Consider the following 19,884-nt stretch of genomic DNA (forward strand, 5'->3'; position numbering starts at 1 on the left):
AAGCTGAGTTCAAAGAAAGCATCATATTGGCTCCACAATCGACTCTTCATTTAGGGCTAATGCATCGGAAGGCCCGATCTCAAATTTGGAAGGTTTTTTGTTTTTATTGTTTTTTAAATAAATCTTTATTGATTTCAGAGAGAGGAAGGGAGGAGGGAGAGAGAGAAACATCAACAATGAGAGAATCATTGACCGGCTGCCTCCTGCAAGCCCCCGACTGGGGATTGAGCCTGCAACCTGGGCATGTGCCCTGACTAAGAATTGAACTGCAATCTCCTGGATCCTAGGTTGATGCTCAACTGCTGAGCCATGCCCAGCCAGGCAAATTTGGAAGGTTTTTAACTATGTTTCCACATGAGTTTACTTTTGGAGCAGTGGATGGAAAGGAAAAATTTTCCAAATATAGTAAAGCCTTATCTATAAATAAGTGCAGGAAAGAAACATTGTCAGAATGCCTGAGTCAGCATGTTTATAGGGGTCTAATTATCTCTTGTGACCAAAATGCCAGGATTCTCGCAGGTTTCTGTGTACTTCCCTCCCTTACTTCTCCATTAATGTCCACAGGGGAAAGATCAGAAATTGATCAAGATTATTGACTTGGGTTCAAAACACCCAAACTTATTTGAGTATAAATGCAGATTTCCGACAAGTGTTTATTTAAAGAGTATGCTTGTGTCATGCTTTCGTTATAGAATTACTAAAGAGAAACCTCAAAACTAAAATGCCAAATCATATATAAGGGTTGGCTGCATGGGAAGAAATCTTTATTTTGAATACTATTTTCTCTGCTTCTTTAAATCACCGACATTTGGAGCCTATACTCCAAGCGTGGTTTTAACTCAAAGACAGAAATTACTATGTTCAACATATACAACATTTTATCATTTTGATTCCTTTATTAAAAACTTAAACTTAGGTGTATTGTCTCAATTTCTTCGGTTTAGATCTGTGGTTTGTTTTCTTCCCTTGATCACGCTACCAAAGCCACCCGTTTAGCTCCCTGAAGAGCATGGACATGCTTTCCCACAGCGTACATTTCACTTGGGTTCTTATCTGACTCTGTGCACAGCAGTTCCACTTAATACGTTTGAGAAACACAGGCTTTGTATCTTCCTGCTCAAGGATTACTCCTAATCTTTAGTGACAGCTGTGTTCTCAACTTAACAAAACACCTCACGACTGGAAAAGCAAGTACATTTCCGAAGCCAACATTACTCTCGGTAAGAGGTAGCATTACTGTCCCCGTCTCCCATCCTCAGAACCCCAGTGTGCAAATTCTCCCTCTTCCACTCAACACAGAGGCCCAATTAGACAGTTTGGAGTAGGCAATAAGCAACTTACATTTTCAAGAACAAATCACCAATATTTATTTTAAAAACACAACTTACTATAACATAAGCATGAGTAAAGGGTGATTTTGGAAATAATACATTCTCTGCTAAGTGCACCGCAGGCTGGACTTCTGGAACAGGTCTGCTTCTGCATCACAGCGCTTCCTGTCTATTTCTGAGGCTTGTTCCTCTGATTTACCTGGAATCAACGAATCTGGGGAGGAAAGAGATTCTTTCAGAAGCTTGTCAATTTTGGGTGCCACGTTAGAAGACTCCCAAACATCAGTACCATCGACTGGATGAAACACGTTTCTGGGGAGCACTTCTGAGTAACATCTTGAGTTCATTTTCAGTTTGTTCAGCTCAAGTTTTACGCCAAAGGATTACCTGGAAGATTCGCTTGCTGACAGGGCGTGTACTAATTTTCTCATTTTAAATTTGGGCACCTCCAAAGCACAAAACAGGTCATCCCCAGAAACCATTTCAAAAATACTTAAAAAAATAATAATAATAACGTGTAGCAGTACTTAAGTGTCCAACAGAAACCGCTCCATCTGTTAAACAATATCTCGACTGCAAAGCTGCTCTTACTGTTGGTGGATAGAAAATGACACGGGGCAGTCATCATCACCGTGGCAACAGCACGCGGGAACTATCAGAGGAAAATTGCACACGGAAGGCTGGCCCTCGAGCAGTCATGCCTCAGCTCCCTCTGGAGTATGCTCTTTCTGCAAGTCTGGTGTGCTCCAGGGTACCGCCAACCCGGCGCGGGTTCCAGACCACAGAGCAGGCGGCGATCCCACCGAGGCCCCCCCTTCCCAAACCATTCGTGCGACCAACAGGAGCGCCGGCCCCGCTCCAAAGCACAGAGAATGAAGCCGAGCGCCTGGGCGCGGGTGCGCATTCAATCAACATCTAATGACGCGCGTTAAGGTGGAGACTAGAGACAGCGACGGGCCCTTCGTTCTGAGCTCAGGGCCCCACGCGCTGCTCTGTACCTGCTTCTCGCTTCTCGCGCCGACCACCAGCCTCGGTCGTCGGGTCCCCCGGGGCCCCCGCGCCCGCTCGGTGCCGAGCGCGCGGCGCCTGCGCACCAAACGCTTGTCCAACGAACCAATTTACATCTTAGTCACCCAAGGGCTTAAGTGGGGGTGGAAAGCCAGCGAACCCCACACCCCGACGGGGTCACACAGTCGAGAGCGCTTTAAGAAACTTTTACAAGAAAAGGTGATTAGGAGAAAGACCCGCGCGCCAGAGGCCGGAGCCACAGGCCGGGCCCGGCGCTCTCCGCTCCCACGTGGGCGGCGCGGCCGACGCAGGGGCGGGATACGCGGCCCGGGCTCGATGGCGCAGCCCCGGGCAGGCCTGTGGGCCAGCGCCCGGCCCGCTTCCGCCGCGAACCGCCGCATTCGGCCGGGGCCTCAGGGAGGCACCGCAGCCGCTCACCTAAGCTGGGAAGGACGCACCCGCGCCTCCTCCAGCCCAGTTACCGCTCGCCACGCGGGGAACCAGGCGCCCGCCACCCGCGTTGCCACGGAAACTCTACCGCCACCTACACCGGAACCGGAACCTTCCTTTGGACGTGACCCCTTCCCGGCGTTCCGCGGAGCGGCACAGGGGGCCCCGCCCAGTGCCTTACCCAGTCGGCCGGATTATCCCGGCCGCCCGTCTTCCGCCGGAGGTAAGTCGCCTGCCCCGGCGTTTCGCCTCTCTAGGCGCCGCGGAGCGTGACCCTGATGGACATCCGCTCTCTCCAATCAACTGACAAAGCGGTTGCCCAGGGCCAATGGTAAGGCTGTAAGATGCGACTCCGGCGTAAGACCACCTTCAACCTGTTGGGGCGGGGCGAGTAACCGGATTGGAAGACTCGAGTAATTGTGAGCCAGCCTTCTCCAATCACGGGGAGCAGGTTGGAGCCTGCCCAATGGGGGACCCAGGAGGGCGGGCCGGACGGCTGCGGGGCGGGGAAAGGCTCCCTGGGGCCGGCCGAGGCACCCGGCCGTCGAGGGTTCCGGCGAGCGTGCGGGATGAGTGGGTCCCTGGGCCGGGCGGCGGCGGCTCTGCTCCGCTGGGGGCGCGGTGCGGGCGGCGGCCTGCGGGGCCCGGGCGTGCGGGCGGCGGGCTCGGGCGGCGGCGGCGGCTCTGCGGAGCAGCTGGACGCGCTGGTGAAGAAGGACAAGGTGGTGGTCTTCCTCAAGGGCACGCCCGAGCAGCCCCAGTGCGGCTTCAGCAACGCGGTGGTGCAGATCCTGCGGCTGCACGGCGTCAGCGACTACGCGGCCTACAACGTGCTGGACGACCCCCAGCTGCGGCAAGGTCAGGCCCGCCGGGTGCGGGGCCGGGGCGGCGGGCCAGGCCGCTCGGCGGGGCCGGGGCTGTGTCTGGGGTTCGAGCCGGGGCAGGGCACGGGGTTCTGCCGCGTCAGAGGGCCTGGGACCGGGGACGTGGGTGACCTGAGCAGGGTCCGAGGGTCTGGGCTCTGGCACCCTTGTCAGCTCGGGCAGTGGGCGAGCCCCAGCGGCTGGCCGACCCTCGGGCTGCGTCCGGGGTCAGCGGTCAGCAGCCCGGCTCCCCGCGCAGCAGGGCTGGGGAAGTGGGGAGAGGTATCGTAAGAACCTAGGGGGTAGGCACCTTTGGGGGTACTTTGAGGGCGTTGGCCTGTCTCGAGGATCGATTAGGAGCTGGTGCTGGGAGCGGTGGGGCCGAGTTTGCTGCCTGAGGCTGGTGGGGTCGGAGGCTGGCCTGGAGCTTCAAGGCGCAGGGCGTCAGAGGCCATCCCCTGTTGTTGCTCCAGGGAGTGGTTGGCGCAGCTTTCGCATCGGTCTGAGTTGGGATCTGGTGGTGTGCAAGAAAAAGGCATGAAGTCAAGGGCAGGGGAGAACTTGTGGGGCTAGGGCTTGGAGAGGCTTGTCCGGAGAGGGGCAGGGGACCGCTCCGGGTCCCTCGCTAACTCACGCTTGGAGCTTGAGGAGCCAGGCGCCTGGCAGGACCTGTGGCTTTTCAGTGGCCCAGGGGAGTGGAGGGAGGCAGAGGCCCTGACTACCAATTAGCATTTTTTTTTTGCTGAGCACCAGGCTGGGAACCTTTCTAGGGGTCTCCATGGGTCTGCTTCTTGGCTAAGGTTGGTGGGGTTGGTGGAGAAAGGGGGAGGATGGCTTGGTGGAGAAGCAGGGAGGGTGGCTTAGGTCCCCTGCATTCCAGTTAGAAGTTTGTGATGACTGAGTTCTGGCATCTCCCTGAGCCTAGTGCTGTTTGGTTACGGTGTTCTAAAGTAGTCTTAAAGCACCGGGTTCTGTTCACTGACACGTAGAATTCTTCATTCTGTTGTTCTGTGTTTATGACGTTGTCCTGCTTCTGAAATGATCGATCATGTCATTCTTACATTGATGAGACAGGCCAGTGTCCTGGAAAAGCTTTGGGTTGGAATCCTTCTGTGGCCAACTCTTGGATCTGGTTTCTAAAAGTTTTGTTGTTGTTAAAAACACAGCTGGTATCATGCATATCTATAGGGTGTCCCCCAAAATGTATACACCCGCTTTGAGTAATTATAAAGTTTATTAAAATACATTTTATTCTCAGAATTGAGTTACCAGCTGTTAAAGTGTGTCTACCTTGGGGAGGGGGGGTACCTTGTAGATATACATAGTATTTTGCCCTCTTGAGAGAAGGGAGCATGTCTTGTGCCACTGCCTGGTGCTGTGTATATTGCTTATGCAGAGCAAGATTTCAGTGACTGTCCTAATAAGTAAATGCTGCTTTTATTTATCATATCGTAAACCCTCTTCCATGTTCTTAAAAACATTATAAACACTTAAATTTCTGCCTGTTCAGGTCACCATTGTATTTCTTGCTTTGGGAGCAGTGTCTTTTGAAGGAATTCTCAGTACCCCTATTGTCAAGTGTTCATTAAGCATTTGAAAATATGTTCACCCTTTTTGGTGTCAGGGAACTTAGGGCAAGAGAACAATACCTGTGACACACAAACTTTAGAAGGCGGATAACGAGTTGTTGGCATGTGTTTGTGTGGTGGACACGTTGTACGCTGAAGATGAGAGTATAAAATAGTTTCCAGCACTTTGGAGGAATAGCTGTCAGTACCTAGGAGAGTTGAAGGTGAACATAGCGGAGGACCCAGCTGCTTCACTCCTGCGCAGTCTAGAGCAGGATTGACAAACTTCCATTGTAAAGGGCCGGAGAGTAAATACTTCAGTCTTTGTTGGCCACACAGTCTCTGTTGCAGCTATTCACGTTGGCTGTTCTGGGTGAAGGTAGTCAGGGATAATTCATAAATGAGTAAGCGTGGCTAAGTTCCAGTGAGACTTTACCACAGCGGGAAGTGGACCTGATTTGGCCCAAAGGCCCTACGTAGTGTGTTGTTATTAAAAACACAACTGATATGTCACCTCGTGGTCTAGAGACAGACCCTGCATGTAAACTAGGAGACATATGTAAGGATGTTCTTTGCAGCATTGCCTATAATATTTATTAACTAGAAAAACCCAAACATAATATCATGCACATAAATGGTTCACATACATAAGTGTACTAGACATTTAAGAAAGTTAAGAATTAAAAAGAAGTTCATATTTACTTTAAACATTTCTTAATTCCCACAACCCACTCTGAGTCATCATAAAAGTGAAAAAAGATTTGTAACTGACATCATTGTAAAAATAAGTTCTGATAGATAGTATTTGAGGATAGAGTTAAAAACAAAAACAAAAACACAGCTTGTCTGCTAAGTCATCGTGTAGCACCGGCGTCAGAATGTGGAAGAGCTAGACTCCATCAGGGTTTCCCAGTGTACCTGGATGCGGTACTGTACGGACACTCTCATGCCTAATGGAATTTGCCCCTTATTTGGTTACCCCCACACCACAGGTTTTTTGGTGGTTTTTTTTGGACACTCAGAGCGACTTAAAAATATACTTTACAGTTGCTAAGAGGGTAGATTATAGAATTTCTCATCACACACACACACACGCACAAAATTTGTAACTGTGGGTGACAGATGTTAGACTTGTGGTGACCATTTTGCAGTATATGCAAACATCATGTGGTACACCTGAAATTAATATCTCATGTCAAGTACACCTCTGAAAAGGGGTTAAGAAAAAGGAGAAGTGTGCTTTCAGAGAGAGGCTGTGACATCGTAACCATTTCTTCACGTGTGAGGTCTGGAGGAGAAAGATAAAGCCTTCAGCTCGCCCGCCCTGGGGCCTTCTCTAGTGCCGTCATTTAGAGCAACGTGGCTGTTTTTTAGAAGGGAGTGACTTATTTATTTATTTAAATATATCTTTATTGATTTCAGAGAGGCAGGGAGAGAGAGAGAAACATCAGTGATGAGAGAGTCCCTGATCGGCTGCCTCCTGCACGCCCCCCGCTGGGGATCGAGCCCGCAACCTGGGCATGTGCCCTGACCGGGAATCGAACCGTGATCTCCTGGAGCATAGGTCGGTGCTCAACCGCTGAGCCACACTGGCCAGGCTAGAAGGCAGTGACTTTTAAATGAGAAAAACACATTGTGTCTTGGATGGTTATTTGTGATATAACTCAAATTAGTAATTTTGTTTGGAAAATAAATGTTTGATAATAAGTGATAGGGTATCAAGAGCCAGTTCTTATATTTTGTTTGTTTACATAAAAACCACCACTTGACCATCTTTGTAATTTGTATAATGTAGTTTGTTTGCAGAATCTGTTGACTTTTCTGTTTTATTTTGTGCTCATTTTGGCCATTTAAAAATAACTGCCTATCTATATAAGTATAAAAATAATAATCTATAGCGATTTATTATAGGTCATGCTTTTGACCATCCTATTTTAACATAACCAACCAATGTTTATTGGCTAGGTATGTTTTTAAAAGGATATTTCATCTCAACATATGAGTAGAATGGTGAAGATGAAGGTTAGAAAAGAGTCATTTTTATGTCTTAGGATTGAAACCCTATTTCCTTTTTACTATTGTTATAACCATCATCCTGTGGCTCAGAACAAAACAGAATAATTGCATGGCTGCACTGTCTCAAGCATGCTGGATGGTCTCTTGTCTGCTGTGAGCTCTTGAGAGCAGGGGTGGGTCTTACTCACCCAGTGGTCCTGCGCCTGGACCTCCCTGCATTAACTCAGTCACTGTGAGCTCTGTGCTGATCCAGATCCCCCGACCCCTGGAGCGCCCATCGAGGGTGAACAGGATGAGGGCTCTCATCTGTAGACATAGGAAAGGGAGTTTTCTCTGGGTCAGAGAATTATTAAAGATAGAACCAATGCCTAACTTCTTGAGCATAAGTGACTGGTGACATTCATTACCCCAGACAGGCATGGGTGAGGATGGCCTCACTTGGCAGTGTCACCGTGATGGATCTCCGGTAAGTGATCCACTTGGAAATGCAGTTGTGGCATTTCTTTTAGGTTTTGTTTTACTGAAAACATGCCTGGCAGACACATGGAGAATGTGGCTCTGGTATCTTGTGTGATTTCCATAGCCGATCAGATTCTCTGCTCTTAATTCAGTGCCCAGTGGAGCTTTACTCACCTGATTCTCATCAGAACCTTGTGAGAAGGGTGGACACAGGATGAGAGATTCAGTAGTAAACTTGTCTGAAGTTTGTAATTGGAAGAGTTGGGGTTTAAACAGCGGTCCATTTGGCTCTCAAGCTAATGCTCTTTGTAGCAAACACCTTGCTCCCTAAGGATGGGGGAAGCAAGGAAGGAACACTTGACCTTCTGCTAGGGGTGGGTAAAAAGCATTTTGCTGTGAAAAGTTCAGCTCTGACCATTTAAGTGATACTTAGGTGTTTTTTCCCCACAGGCATTAAAGACTACTCCAACTGGCCCACCATCCCGCAGGTGTACCTCAACGGCGAGTTTGTGGGGGGCTGTGACATTCTCCTGCAGATGCACCAGAACGGGGACCTGGTGGAAGAACTGAAAAAGCTGGGCATCCGCTCCGCCCTTTTAGACGAAACAAAAGACCAGGACTCAAAGTGAAGGTGTGGGTCCTCCCTGAGCAGAGACCCCACCATCATCCGTCCGATGGGAGAGGGAACCGCGGGGGTCGGACTCGCACTGCCAGAGAAGCCTTACTGAGTTTGGTTTTCGCTGCTCAGACAGCTGCTGGCACTGATCCTTCCAGTTTGTAAGCAGCCAGGTGATTTTAGTGTGTCTGGTGTTTGGGCTAAGAATTGTGAACTTAATTATAACCACTGCGCTGTCGTCATTGAGCGTCGCATTATCACATCGCTGTAAACAGAATCTGTCGTAGATAGTCACTTGCCCTTTGCCTGATTCCGGAGGGAAAGTAGGAGCTTGTGAGTCATCACTACCATCCGTGAGTCCGCTGCCGGTGTGTCGGTCTGCAAACATAATATATCCCCCAACTTTTTGTACCTTGTTCTGTTAAGAAAAAAAGATGGGCAAGGAAGACAACATGAAAACTGGGGGGTGTTTTTAAATAAACTGCCAGGGATATGGGGTGTGTGCTGTTAATTTGAATAGCAAGAAGCCTGTTTTCAGTCTGTTCCTGCTGCTGTAACTAAATCCCATAGGCTGGGTGGCTTATAAACCACAGACGTTTATTTCTCACAGTTCTGGAGGCTGGAGTCCAAGATCAAGGCTCTGGCAGATTGAGTGTCTGGCAAGGACCCACTCCTGGTCCGCAGATGGCTGTCTTCTCCGTGTCCTCACTAGGAAGCTCTCTGGGGTCCCTTTTGTTAGGGCGCTAATCCCACTCACAGGGGCTCCACCTTCATGCCCTGATCACCTCCCAAAGACCCCACATCCTAACAACCATCACTGGGGGTTAGCTGTCAACATAGACATTCTGGGGGTACACAGACATTCAGTTTATAGCAGTCTAAGGATTTTTAGTTCCTGTGACGTTTTGATTTTAGACATTAAGATGATTTTCACCGTCTTCTATTAAATTTGCCACCAAAATTGCTATCAAGCTGTGCTCTGATCTTTCAGGGAAGGAAGAGTTGTAAATGCTGAGTGGTGTCGAAGGTCCTGGTGGAGGCTTGGGCGGCTGGCAAGAATTGAGGGGCGAGGCTGGAGGAGGCAGCCCGCCTGCCCACCTCTGAGACCCGTGCTGGGCAAGCTGACGGCGGTTAGATCAGGAGAAGTCATCAACAGTCCTTGAAGATGGGGTCCGCTGAGCATTTTATTTCTTAAAGAGGCCTTTCTAAAAGAAGGACTAGTTGGAGTCACAGCAGCGCCGCGTCAGTACGTTTTTCTAAGATGCCCAGTGCGTCTCCGTCCCTGTGCTACCGCTGGGACTGGACGCGAGGTTACATGGGTCTGGGGCAGGGGGAGGGGAGCCCCCCTTAGTAGGGTGTGCCTTGGGATCCCCAGAAACCTTCTTCTCCAGGGGCTTAAGCTGGGCCTCTGTTTAGAATTGCGTCTTCACAGTGGCAGAGCTGGGAAGGGGGCACATTTTTCCATGGAAAGGGCAGATGACGCGAAAAGGCCAGCTCATGCCCCCAGAGCGCTTCTCGAGGCCTGTTCTGTCTGAGCCCACCTGAGTGCTGCTGGGAAGAGCTCTGAAAACAGCCTGATTACAGGTAGGATTGACCTGCGCTGGTCCTTTCCTACCTTGCTGCTCCTGCCACCATCCCTTCCCGGGAGGTTTTGGGATTCCCAAAAGAGAGGAAAGTGGTAGCCCCACCCCCACTTCACTGGGGACATTCCTCTCAGATTAGAGGACTGCCCTTGGAATCCCAGAGCTCACCGCCTCAGGGCAAAGAAAAGCAGCTTATTCTCTCAAGAAGAATTTTCATTACATGAATTCATTGCACACCGCATCCCATCAGTACCTTCTGTGTCTGTTGTTAGCTAAGCGCTTGCATGGACCTGGGGGAGGCGGGGACTCACCCGTCTGAGTCACTGTGTTTTACAAGGGAAAGTGGGCACTGGGAGGAAGGCCACGGGCTCAGGATCTCGCCTGTGCTGTTGCCACTTGGAGCCCAGACAAGATTGCAACCTTGCCCTTTGCAAAGAATACCGTTAATAAATCGCTCGCCACTGTCCCTGCGTAAATGCCAGGCCGGGGCACGCACACAGGGCTACAGAATCGTCCCTCGCCTTCCCGTACTTTTCCATAATTTTGCTGCTTTTGGCTTTTTCTTAGATCTACCTTTATACCCCTAGGGTTCATCTGAAAAATGAGACAGGAGGAGGTTACCAGCAGGGGAACATGAGTGTCAGAAACCCCCCTATAATGTCAGGACTTGGGCAGAATGGCCAAGTGACTCACTGGACTCAGAAGCTGGTGAGTCAGAGATCCTATCAGCCACAGAGAGCTAGAAGTTTAAGGAATCTCTGAGCCCTACAGGGAGTGGAGGTGCTCTTTCCACAAGTTAATTAATACTTTCATCCGTGTGCCTGACAAGTCCTCACCAAGCGGAATATCGTTGATGCTCTCAGATGTCAGTCTGGGCAATGATGTGCGTAATTGGGACTCACCCGGATAGCGAGAGCAGCCGCACCAGAGTCCCTTGTACAAACAGTGTCTCACACGGTCTGTTTAAAAATGCAGGGTCTGCCTCCCTGCCTCCCAGGACCCAACATTGTGACAGATCGGGCCTTCGTCACAACTTCAAAATGCTCTGTTGTTAGACCCTTAGAAATAGGTGAAGTTATTTTGGGAGATGAAACATCTGTATGATTTCAGAGAGTTTTTGTTTCACAAGCGATAGTTACATAAATGTCATCACATGTCACATAAGCTCTGAGTTGGGGAATACTCTAGAGCAGAGGTAACTTGTAGGAAGTCTCTTGGGTCTGTTATTGCCCCTGTCACATTCACTCATGTACAGTCTGGGACATCAAGCTTTCCAGTAATCATCAAAGCCACAACAGCTGGCTTGAGAGAGAATTCTTGTGAATTTAATAAATAGCTCCGTTAGCCATTTAGAGAAGTTGTATCCTGAGGGTTGGATACCTTGTTACTTGTGACAGGAACGACCTTTGTGCCACAGGGTTTTGTTGAAGTGAATTTAAACCAGAGGTGAGCAGTCTTCCAAGTTTGTCCTTGAGAGTCACTGACAGGGAAAAATAGATTTTGGTGGATCAACTACAGAAAAAGTAGTTGATTTGATAGGTTTAAAAAAATTGCATTTTCCACTTAAGAATTGGTTAATAAATCTCAAAAATGACTCTAAGTGATGCCCAAGAACTCTGGTGGCCAACTTGAGGGGGCCGGAAAGATGGTGAAAGAGGGAAGAGCTGTTTTAAGCCCAGGTACAAAGATAGGCAGGGTGACCGAGGGGGAACATAGAGGAAGTCACGTCCCCATCCTGTGTCCTGAGAGTTGCACCCTTACTGTTCGTGGTGGCAGTTGTGGGCCAGGTGAGGTTGAACTGGGAGCAGATCCCACCTGAGTCGGGAGACCGTACAGAACAGGCGCCTGGCTTCACAGACCTCTTCCCGACTCCGCAGAGTGGCCTCCGGCACACACCTCGCTGGCCATCACGCCCCACTCAAACCCCGGGGTGGCCACCTCTGACCTCCCTTTGGCCATCACACAGGTTGCATTTGCCTTTTTCTTGGCTTCACTCGGGCACCCCTGTGGCTGGCACCCGTAGTGCTCACAGACAGATGCACAAAACGAGCGAGGAGTCCCCTGCCTTCATTCCTCTCGGGTAGGCCCCAGGTTAGCAGGCTAACAGCACAGGGCAGCGGCCGAGAGCGTGGACCTGGACCAGACTTCCTGGGGTCCCACCCGGCTTCCCGGCTGTGTGACCGGCCGCAGGCAACAGCCTCCTTTCCTACTGGATTGCCCGGGAAAGGCCAGCGTCACTGACCTGCATCAGGCTCATGACGCTCAGACGTGAGAGTCCGTCAGGATCCTGGCCCACGAGCTCTCGGGATAAGTTAACCTCTCGGTTGCCTTGGACTTCACCCGGGCACTGTCGTGTGTCACTCACCATCACTCTAAAGCTCGCTGGAGTGGAGATAAGCCCGTAGTTACTGACAGACCATTGCTAGTGTTTGGTTGCCCCTGGAGCGCGGAGCCTCACCCCCGAGGGGAGGTGACGAGATGGGATACTCGCGATGGTCTCGGCGGAGTGCGTGTACCACTACCCAGCCGCTCGGGCAGAAGTCCCCACGATTACTCTCCTAAGACTGCAGGTGACTTAATACCACTGAGTTCTATTTTTTAAGTATTACTTCAGTTTCGCCCAGTGGGAAGTCTTGACAGAACTGAGAAGTTAGGCTTTTACTGTGCGGAGTTACGTTTGAAAGAGCCCTGTTTAACTTTGGCTTAGTTCCCATTTATCAGGAGCAAGGACTGTGGTCCTGGGTTCCACTGTACCTCATTAACAAGTTCACAGGAGGCATTTTGCCAGGGAAGAAGGTAGACGTGTCCCCCGATTGACAGGAGGTTAGGTGATGAAATGTGGAATGAATTTCCAGGTCATTGGTGTGACTGTCGCCAGTCCTGAGCTGGCCATGAGTCCACACCAGGCCCTGGACCCTGTGATGGGACCTCTTCCTGCTCTGGACCCAGGCTGGTCTGGGCTGAGCCTTCCCCTGGGGGACGGGCAGGGGCTGGGTCAGAAACAGGCGTCAGGGTACTTGGAATCTGAAGGGCAACTTCAGCAGTTGTTCAATTCCTGTATCTGCAGGCTCTAATCCTGGGAGCCCAGCATCACAAACCCATCATTCTGGTTTTTTGTGTTTTTAATTTTATCCACAATTCCTTAGTAAAGCCTCCACGTTCGGATGGGTCCAACTTCGGCGTGTGTATCTGCAGGGCTCCGCAGGCTGACCTCCGGGCTGGAGCACCGACTGGGTGTCGGCCACACTAACCAGCCCCTGGCCGGTAAGCAGTCACCAGCCACCGTCCTCTTGAGTTGAAAAGGGGAACCTCTGAGTTTGGCATGTGCAGTAAAAGCTTGGAGAGCTCAGACCCTACACGTTGCACAGAGAGGCCTGGCCTTTGGCCTTGTCCTGGGAGATGCCCTGAGCCTCTGGAATGTCCTGCCTGTCAGGCCCTGGTCACATTATAGCAGTTTGACCTCTGAGGGGCTGAGTAATAAGCACCCACACAACTGGCTTCCAATAACAGCCCTGCACTCCAAGGCTCAGATGAGCTCCCCTGGCTGGCGGTACTTGGCACATGTCACATTGTTCCTGGCAGAACCTGCCTTCCTCAAACCCCTGTCACCCCACCCCCGGATACCCACACCTGGGTCTACACTTCAGAGAGAGACAGCTGTAAGCCCCTCTCTCACCTACCTGGAGCCAACCTCTGAGCTGGGATTTGCTGGGATTTCCTGTCTGGATTCCACCCTCCTTCTGGCACTAATATCCCTGGGACAGACTCTGACCCCTGTACCATGGGGTCACCTCCTCTGTTACCCACACACAGGACAGGGCACTGCAGAGGCGGGGAGACCATGTAGAGTGAGGCTGGGCAAACCACTCCTCTTCAGGATCATATTTGTTTAACCAGATGTTTACATTTGAAGGCTTCACTGTGTTGACACTGAGGTTGCTCAATAGAAACTCTGCTGCAAAACAGGGACCTGGGCTGAATTCACCTAAGAACTGAGACCTGACATGAACCACATTGGCTGGTACAACCCTTGCTCAAACGGAGTCACTCGTGTTCCAAAGTGTGAGGCGAGCCACCTTTTTTCATGTTTCCCAATGAGAGGACTTTTGAAAAGTTTTAATTTTTAAGAAGTTTTATACATATGGGACACTCAAATACAGTAACTATACAGTACAGCTATCTTAATTATATTTTATTGTTAATTTAAAATTTTACCAATGGGAGCACAGAGGCAGAGAGAAGTTGAGTGAGTTGTCCAGGGACACACAGCTAAAAAAAAAGCAAAAGAATTGGAATACAAGCCCAGGCAGTGGCTCCAAGGCCCACCACAATCTGAACTGCTACCTATTAATTTAGTTACATATATAGATTATAAAACATCTATTTAGGAGTACACCTAAAATGAGCTTGTGTGTGTGTGTGTGTGTGTGTGTGTGTGTGTGTGTACATATACGTCTGTATGTAGGTGTGCGAGAGAGAGAGAGAGGGAAGTGTTATAGGTACCCTTTGCCAAAAGCAACAGAAACTGTCTTAATAGGTGCTTAATACATATTTATTGCACAGTTAACAACCATTTAATTGTTTTCAATGCTAAGTGGATAAAGCCTTTGCATATCTTCAGTATAACTCCAAGCAGTAAGACATCAGGTTAGGTTTTTCCCTGTCTCTGTGGTGCTGTGTTCCAGTTGCTTTGGTTTTGCTCACAGAGCGCGTCGCACCATGGCCGGCCAGCAGGTGGCGCTGTGTCTCTGGGACTGAGCCCCCCCCTTGAGGGGGGCCTTGGACAGGCTCCCTCCCTGTTTCAAAATTTGGACTCGGCCACACTGAGACCTTCGGATCCTCCCTGATGTATCCTCTACGTGAAAAAGAAAATTAGGGAGGTTTATATGTCCCCAGGTAGAGCCCTGCTTCCCCCACATGCCACAGTTCCTCCCACTGGAGTGGGTCTCACCCTTCCCTGGCACGGCAGGGGTTCAGGGGAGTATTTGTCACCAGGCAGCAGTCATCAGAGTGTTTTAAGTCAAGCCCTTTTCTTCCCGCTGGGAACGCCTCCTTTAACGGGCTAGACTTGGGTGGTTCTGTCGGGGTCCGGGGGAGGTTGGAAAGGAGGGACTTGGGAGGCAGAAGCCCAGGACCAGGATCCTGGTTGCCACGTACCTTGGACAAGCCAGCTCTCTGAGCCTCAGTGTCTTTATCTGCCAAATGGGGTAGTCACAGGGTCTCCCGTCAAAGAAGGAGTCAGACACAGGTAGTAATTAGGTGTTGATTTGCTTCTCTAGGTGAGAAACCGGGAAACCAACAGTAGCAAAGGCAGAGATAGGGTTTCTATCTGAGACAGGGGAGGGGGAGGGAGAGGCCCTGGGCATCTGGAGAGAGTCAGCTTCTTTCTCCTTCCTGAGGTAAGGCTGCAGCCCTTGGTGCACAGATGGGCTGTCACAGAGAGCAGTTAGAGTTCATGGGTCTCCAAAAACTGGGGCGGGGGGGTCTCTCTACCATGTTCAGGGAGGGCTGTGCCTGCGTCTGTCCGGGTGCCTGGTAGCCCATCTCCCATGTTCCAGGTTGGCACACGTCCTTCAGCAGTGCCCATGCCCTTCCTCCCAGGCGTGACGGTGTCACGCATGTATGACATGCTATGACAATTAGTCTTGTCTAAACCCACCTGCAACCAGTTGCTCAAATCATTCACCCTCCTCTCTCCCAATCCAAACGGCCCTGTTGGCATCTGCCCCGGGTATCCCTTGGGTCGGTTCTCTTCTCTCCACCCTGCTACCATGTCCCCATTGCCTAACTCCCCCGCCCGCCCACTCTCCACGCTGAGAGAGCCACACGCCGGTAACCTGCGTGGATGAAACTCCCAGGGTCTGGCTGAAAAGACTTTCACTTACATTCCTTCCCAAACATGAACTGAGGTACAGGGATGTGTGTGGATACAAATAGGCCTCAGTCTACCACCCTCGGAGATCCTTTGTCGACTCCGAACCCAGCTTACTCATCTCCAAAATGGGTTAATAGCCTAATGGGTCCCTGCCTCATGCAGCCACTGCGAGGGGCCAGGGAGACGTTCTAGCCTCAAATTCTGGGCAGAGTGACTCTCACCTTTCACGCTCCTCAAACTTTTCTCGGATATTCTTTCCAGCATTCTTTCCCTCGTGAACTTGAGAATCATTCTGTCAACAGGTTCTCCTGTTAACGTTTGCTCCCCTGCACAGATTCAAGGCATTGAAAAATAGCTGTAATTTCACACTGTCCCCAGCCCCGCAAAACAGGCTCCGTGTGGCCGAACAAGTCCTGGGGTCGCTGACCTCAGGCTGCAGGCACCTGCGCAGGCTCCTCCTGGGGACCGGGGAGCGTTTGCTCACCTCCGCACCAGCCTCGGCGTGGCTCTGGGGCTCCTGCTTCTCCTTTGGAAGTGCAAGGGTTGTGGCCTTTTTCTGTAAAAGGGTAAGTTTTTTTGGCTCTGGCCACATGGTTCTGATTGCAACCCCTCCACCCTGCTGTTGTGTGAGAGCAGCCACAGGCAATATGGACACACGTGGGCGTGGCTGGGTGCCAGGTAAGCGTCGTTTTTAAAAGCACAGGGCGGGCTGGATTTGGGCCACCCTGGGATAGTGGACGGTTCAGAGGGCAGCTCCTGCACCAGGCTGCTTGGGGTTGATCCAAGCTCTGCCGCTATTTGTCTCTGTAGCCCTGGGTCAGTTATTTCACCTCTGTGCCCAAGTTCCCAGGAGGGTTCATTTTATATGCAGCTTGACCGGGCTAAGGGATGCGCATTGACCGGGCTAAGGGACGCGCAGCCAGCCTGGGAGGCGTTAGTCCTGCCCGCGTCTGCAAGGGCGCTTTGGGAAAGATGAGCATTGGGGTTGGCAGACCGAGTCAAGAAGACCCACCCTCGGCAATGTGGGCGGGCACCGCCCAATCCTTTAAGGGCCTGAATAGAATGAAAAGACCGAGGAGGGACAAATTCATTCTCTGCTGGAGCTGAGACGTCCCTCTTCTCCTGCCCTCAGACGTCAGGGTGGCTTGTCCTCGGGCTTAGACTCGGAGCGGGTCTTATTCTATGGCCGCCTGGTTCCCAGGCCTTCAGGCTCAGGATGAATTACGGCACCGGCTTTCCCGGTCTCTAGCCTACGGACCGCTGATGATCGTGGAACTTCTCACCCTCCATAACCCTGTGAGCCAATTCCTATAACAAATCCCGTTTGTCCGTCCATCCATCCATCCATCCATCCATCCATCCATCCTGTTGATTCTGTTTCTCTGAAGGATCCTGATTAACATAGTCCCCCAGCACCCACCCTGCCCCTTTCCACAGCAGGCGCAGAGTGAAGACTCCGCTTCTGGCTACGTGTGGCCACGTGTCCTCGTTCTGGCTCATGGGATCCAAGCCCGAACACCTTGTGTTAGCTTCTGGGGAGTCTTCCCTCAGAGACAGCCCCTCTCCCTGTTTTTTATGGCCTCTCTCTCATGCTGCCGGTGCTGTGGTGCTGCAACGTGGGCCCTGAGGGCGAGGGCCACCCCCGGACAACAAGGAGATGGGGCTCCGCGGGCTTTGTGGAGCAGAGCCTCTGTCAGCCTCCAGCTCACTGCTGGCCTGTTATGTGAGAGAAAGACAATTGCCAATGTTAACCTGGGGTCTGTGTCACTCCCAGCGGAACCCAAATTAACTAATGCGTTCTCTGAGCCTCAGCATCCTGTCTGTAAATGATTATACCTATAGCACCTCCCTTGTTTTGAGGATTTAATGAGTTGGCACATAAAAAACGCTTAGAAAAGTGCTTGGTAAGCAGTAGGCACTCCGTAAGTGTTAGCTGCTATGCAGTTACCCCATAATGACTCCGGGTTAGACTGGGTTCAGGGACTGTAAGTATGACAGTTAGGGTGATATTCCTCCGCTTTAAAAAGAAATATACACAAGCAGTGGCTTAAGACAGAAGTTTATTTTTCCCTTGTGTCAAAAAGTCCAGGGCTTATGTGGGAGGCCCCCCAAAGCTCTCCGCTCCACAATCTCTTGGTGTAATCCCGCTCCTCGTGGTCCAAGGTGTCTGCCAAAGCTCCCGTCATCACATCCACTTTCCCACAGGACGGAGGAAGGTACACAGTCGTGAAAGGCTTGATGGACGTCGCACTCAGCACTGCCTGCCTCTCAGCCGCCTTGGACTTGCATGGGCACGCACAGAGGCAAGGGCGCTGGGAGCGCGGAGTCTTCTAGACAAGCAGCAGCCTCTACCACAACGAACTGCAGAGCCAGGATTGGACTCCAGGACCCGCCGATTCCGAAGCCCGTGTTCCAATCCACGGTCTGCCATTGCTGCCCGTCTTTATTTGTCCCGTAAGTTTGCTGTGGAAAGAGCAGGGCTGAGAGTCAAATCCAGGCTTTGTCACTTCTCAGCTGCGTGATCGTGGGTGAAAGGCAGAGGCCATACACACTTCCCTCTAGGCCACTGTAGGGTTTCATGAGGCAGTAAGTGTCAGGAGCCTGGACCGGGGGGACTGTCCTGTGTCTGCTCCTTTCTGAGCACCCTCCGCGTGCCTGAGCAAGGAGGAAGGCTGTTCAGGGTCCCCAGGGGTACAGGGACAACTAATGGAAAACAAACATGAAATACTAAGGGATGTGCAAATAGCAGTGACTACTTGGACATCATTGCGTTTGATTTTCCCCCTCTTCCTTTGCTACAGATGGGCAACAGGCCCACTTGGCTCCCCAGAGAGCTGGCCTCGTGCAGACTTCTTCACGGACCAGTGCCAAGGCCCGAGGCCAGTCACGAAGGGCGGCTGGGATGGATGCAGGAGGGCAGGGGTGAGGCAGAGCAAGGAGACTCTGGGCAGCCCCAGCTGGCACCCCGTGCACACTGGGGTCAGGGGAAGGCCAGGGGGCGGGCTGAGCCCAGCGATGGCAGGGTAGGGCTGGCACCCTGAGCAGGAGCCCAGCACCGTGCATCCCAGTAGCTGCTGGAAGTGACCTTAATTAGCTGGTGTGGAGAACTGCTGACACACGGTGACATCCCTCCAGGCAGGTGCAAAGGCAGGCAGCCTTCCTCTTGGCTCAGGGCTTACTGCTCTCCACTGAGAGCAGGATCTGAACCGGGGAGACAGGAAAACACGGGCCCAGGTCCGCGACACTTGGACTCTGGATTTCAAAGGGATCATATGCTTCCATTGGTCTCTAACATTTCGCAGTAAATGTAGACCTGGGTTGTTCTCCAAAGACTCCCACGAACGGTTCAGACAGGGTCAGCAAAACTCCTCAAAGGGCCAGAGAGTCAACACTGTAGGTTCTGTGGTCAGATGGCCTCTGTCGCCACCCACAATGCTGAATGGATAAACAGATATGGCTGTGCTCCTGTAAATCTTTGTTTTGGACAGTGGAATTTGAATTTTAGGACATTTTCATTTGTCATGAACTGTCATTCTTGAAAATTTCTTTACAACATTAAAAAATGTGAACATGCTCTTAGCTTGTGGAATGTAAAAATGCAGGCAGCGAGCCGCACGGGGTCCTCAGCCATTGTTTGCGCTGGTTTAGACCTGCGCACTCAGAGGCCCTAACTGCCCGCGCATGTCCCCAGGCAGCTCTGTGTGCCATGGGCCCCGCTGCCTTCTTAACATCCTTCCTCTAGGTCTCCCTGCCCCGGTGCCCTCCAGCCTCCCCGACCCCCCTCTCAAACTCCATCAGATGCTTCTCTTCCTCCCCCAGAACTCTCTGCTAGACAAATGGATCTTCAAGAACCTAAAAGCTCTACCACAGCAGCCTCACAGGCAGCCCAAAATAAGGAAGGGCACACCTCAGATGTGTGGTTTACAATTTGATAATAGGAAACCCATACAAATTTCAAAGGAAATGTATCAGCTTAGACTGGAGGGACATAGTTCAAAACCACAAGATACTTTTTGGCCCTGAACACAATACAAGCAGGAGGCAGGCTGAGAAAGCTATTTGACTGCACACATAAGACATTTTTTAGAAAAAGGAAGTATGACCCAGAAGGCAAG

General features: G+C 51.2%; 1 protein-coding gene and 1 long non-coding RNA gene across 2 annotated transcripts; one reads left to right on the forward strand and one right to left on the reverse strand.

Moving 5' to 3' along the window:
- Positions 1 to 1,348: 1,348 nt before the first annotated feature.
- On the reverse strand, positions 1,349 to 2,878 carry LOC308564367. Its single transcript, XR_013999934.1, has 3 exons — positions 2,778 to 2,878; positions 2,330 to 2,543; positions 1,349 to 1,545 (listed from the first exon to the last, which is right to left on the reverse strand). It is a non-coding gene; the product is annotated as an uncharacterized lncRNA (long non-coding RNA).
- Positions 2,879 to 3,314: 436 nt separating this feature from the next.
- On the forward strand, positions 3,315 to 8,806 carry GLRX5 (glutaredoxin 5). The gene is made up of 2 exons (XM_081152500.1): positions 3,315 to 3,647; positions 8,146 to 8,806. The coding sequence occupies exons 1-2, from the start codon at positions 3,359 to 3,361 to the stop codon at positions 8,322 to 8,324; spliced, it is 468 nt and encodes a 155-aa protein (XP_081008626.1). The 5' UTR covers positions 3,315 to 3,358; the 3' UTR covers positions 8,325 to 8,806.
- The last annotated feature ends 11,078 nt before the right edge of the window (positions 8,807 to 19,884 follow it).

This window comes from Miniopterus schreibersii (genome assembly GCF_964146895.1).
Source record: "Miniopterus schreibersii genome assembly, chromosome: 1".
Lineage (NCBI taxonomy): Eukaryota > Metazoa > Chordata > Mammalia > Chiroptera > Miniopteridae > Miniopterus > Miniopterus schreibersii.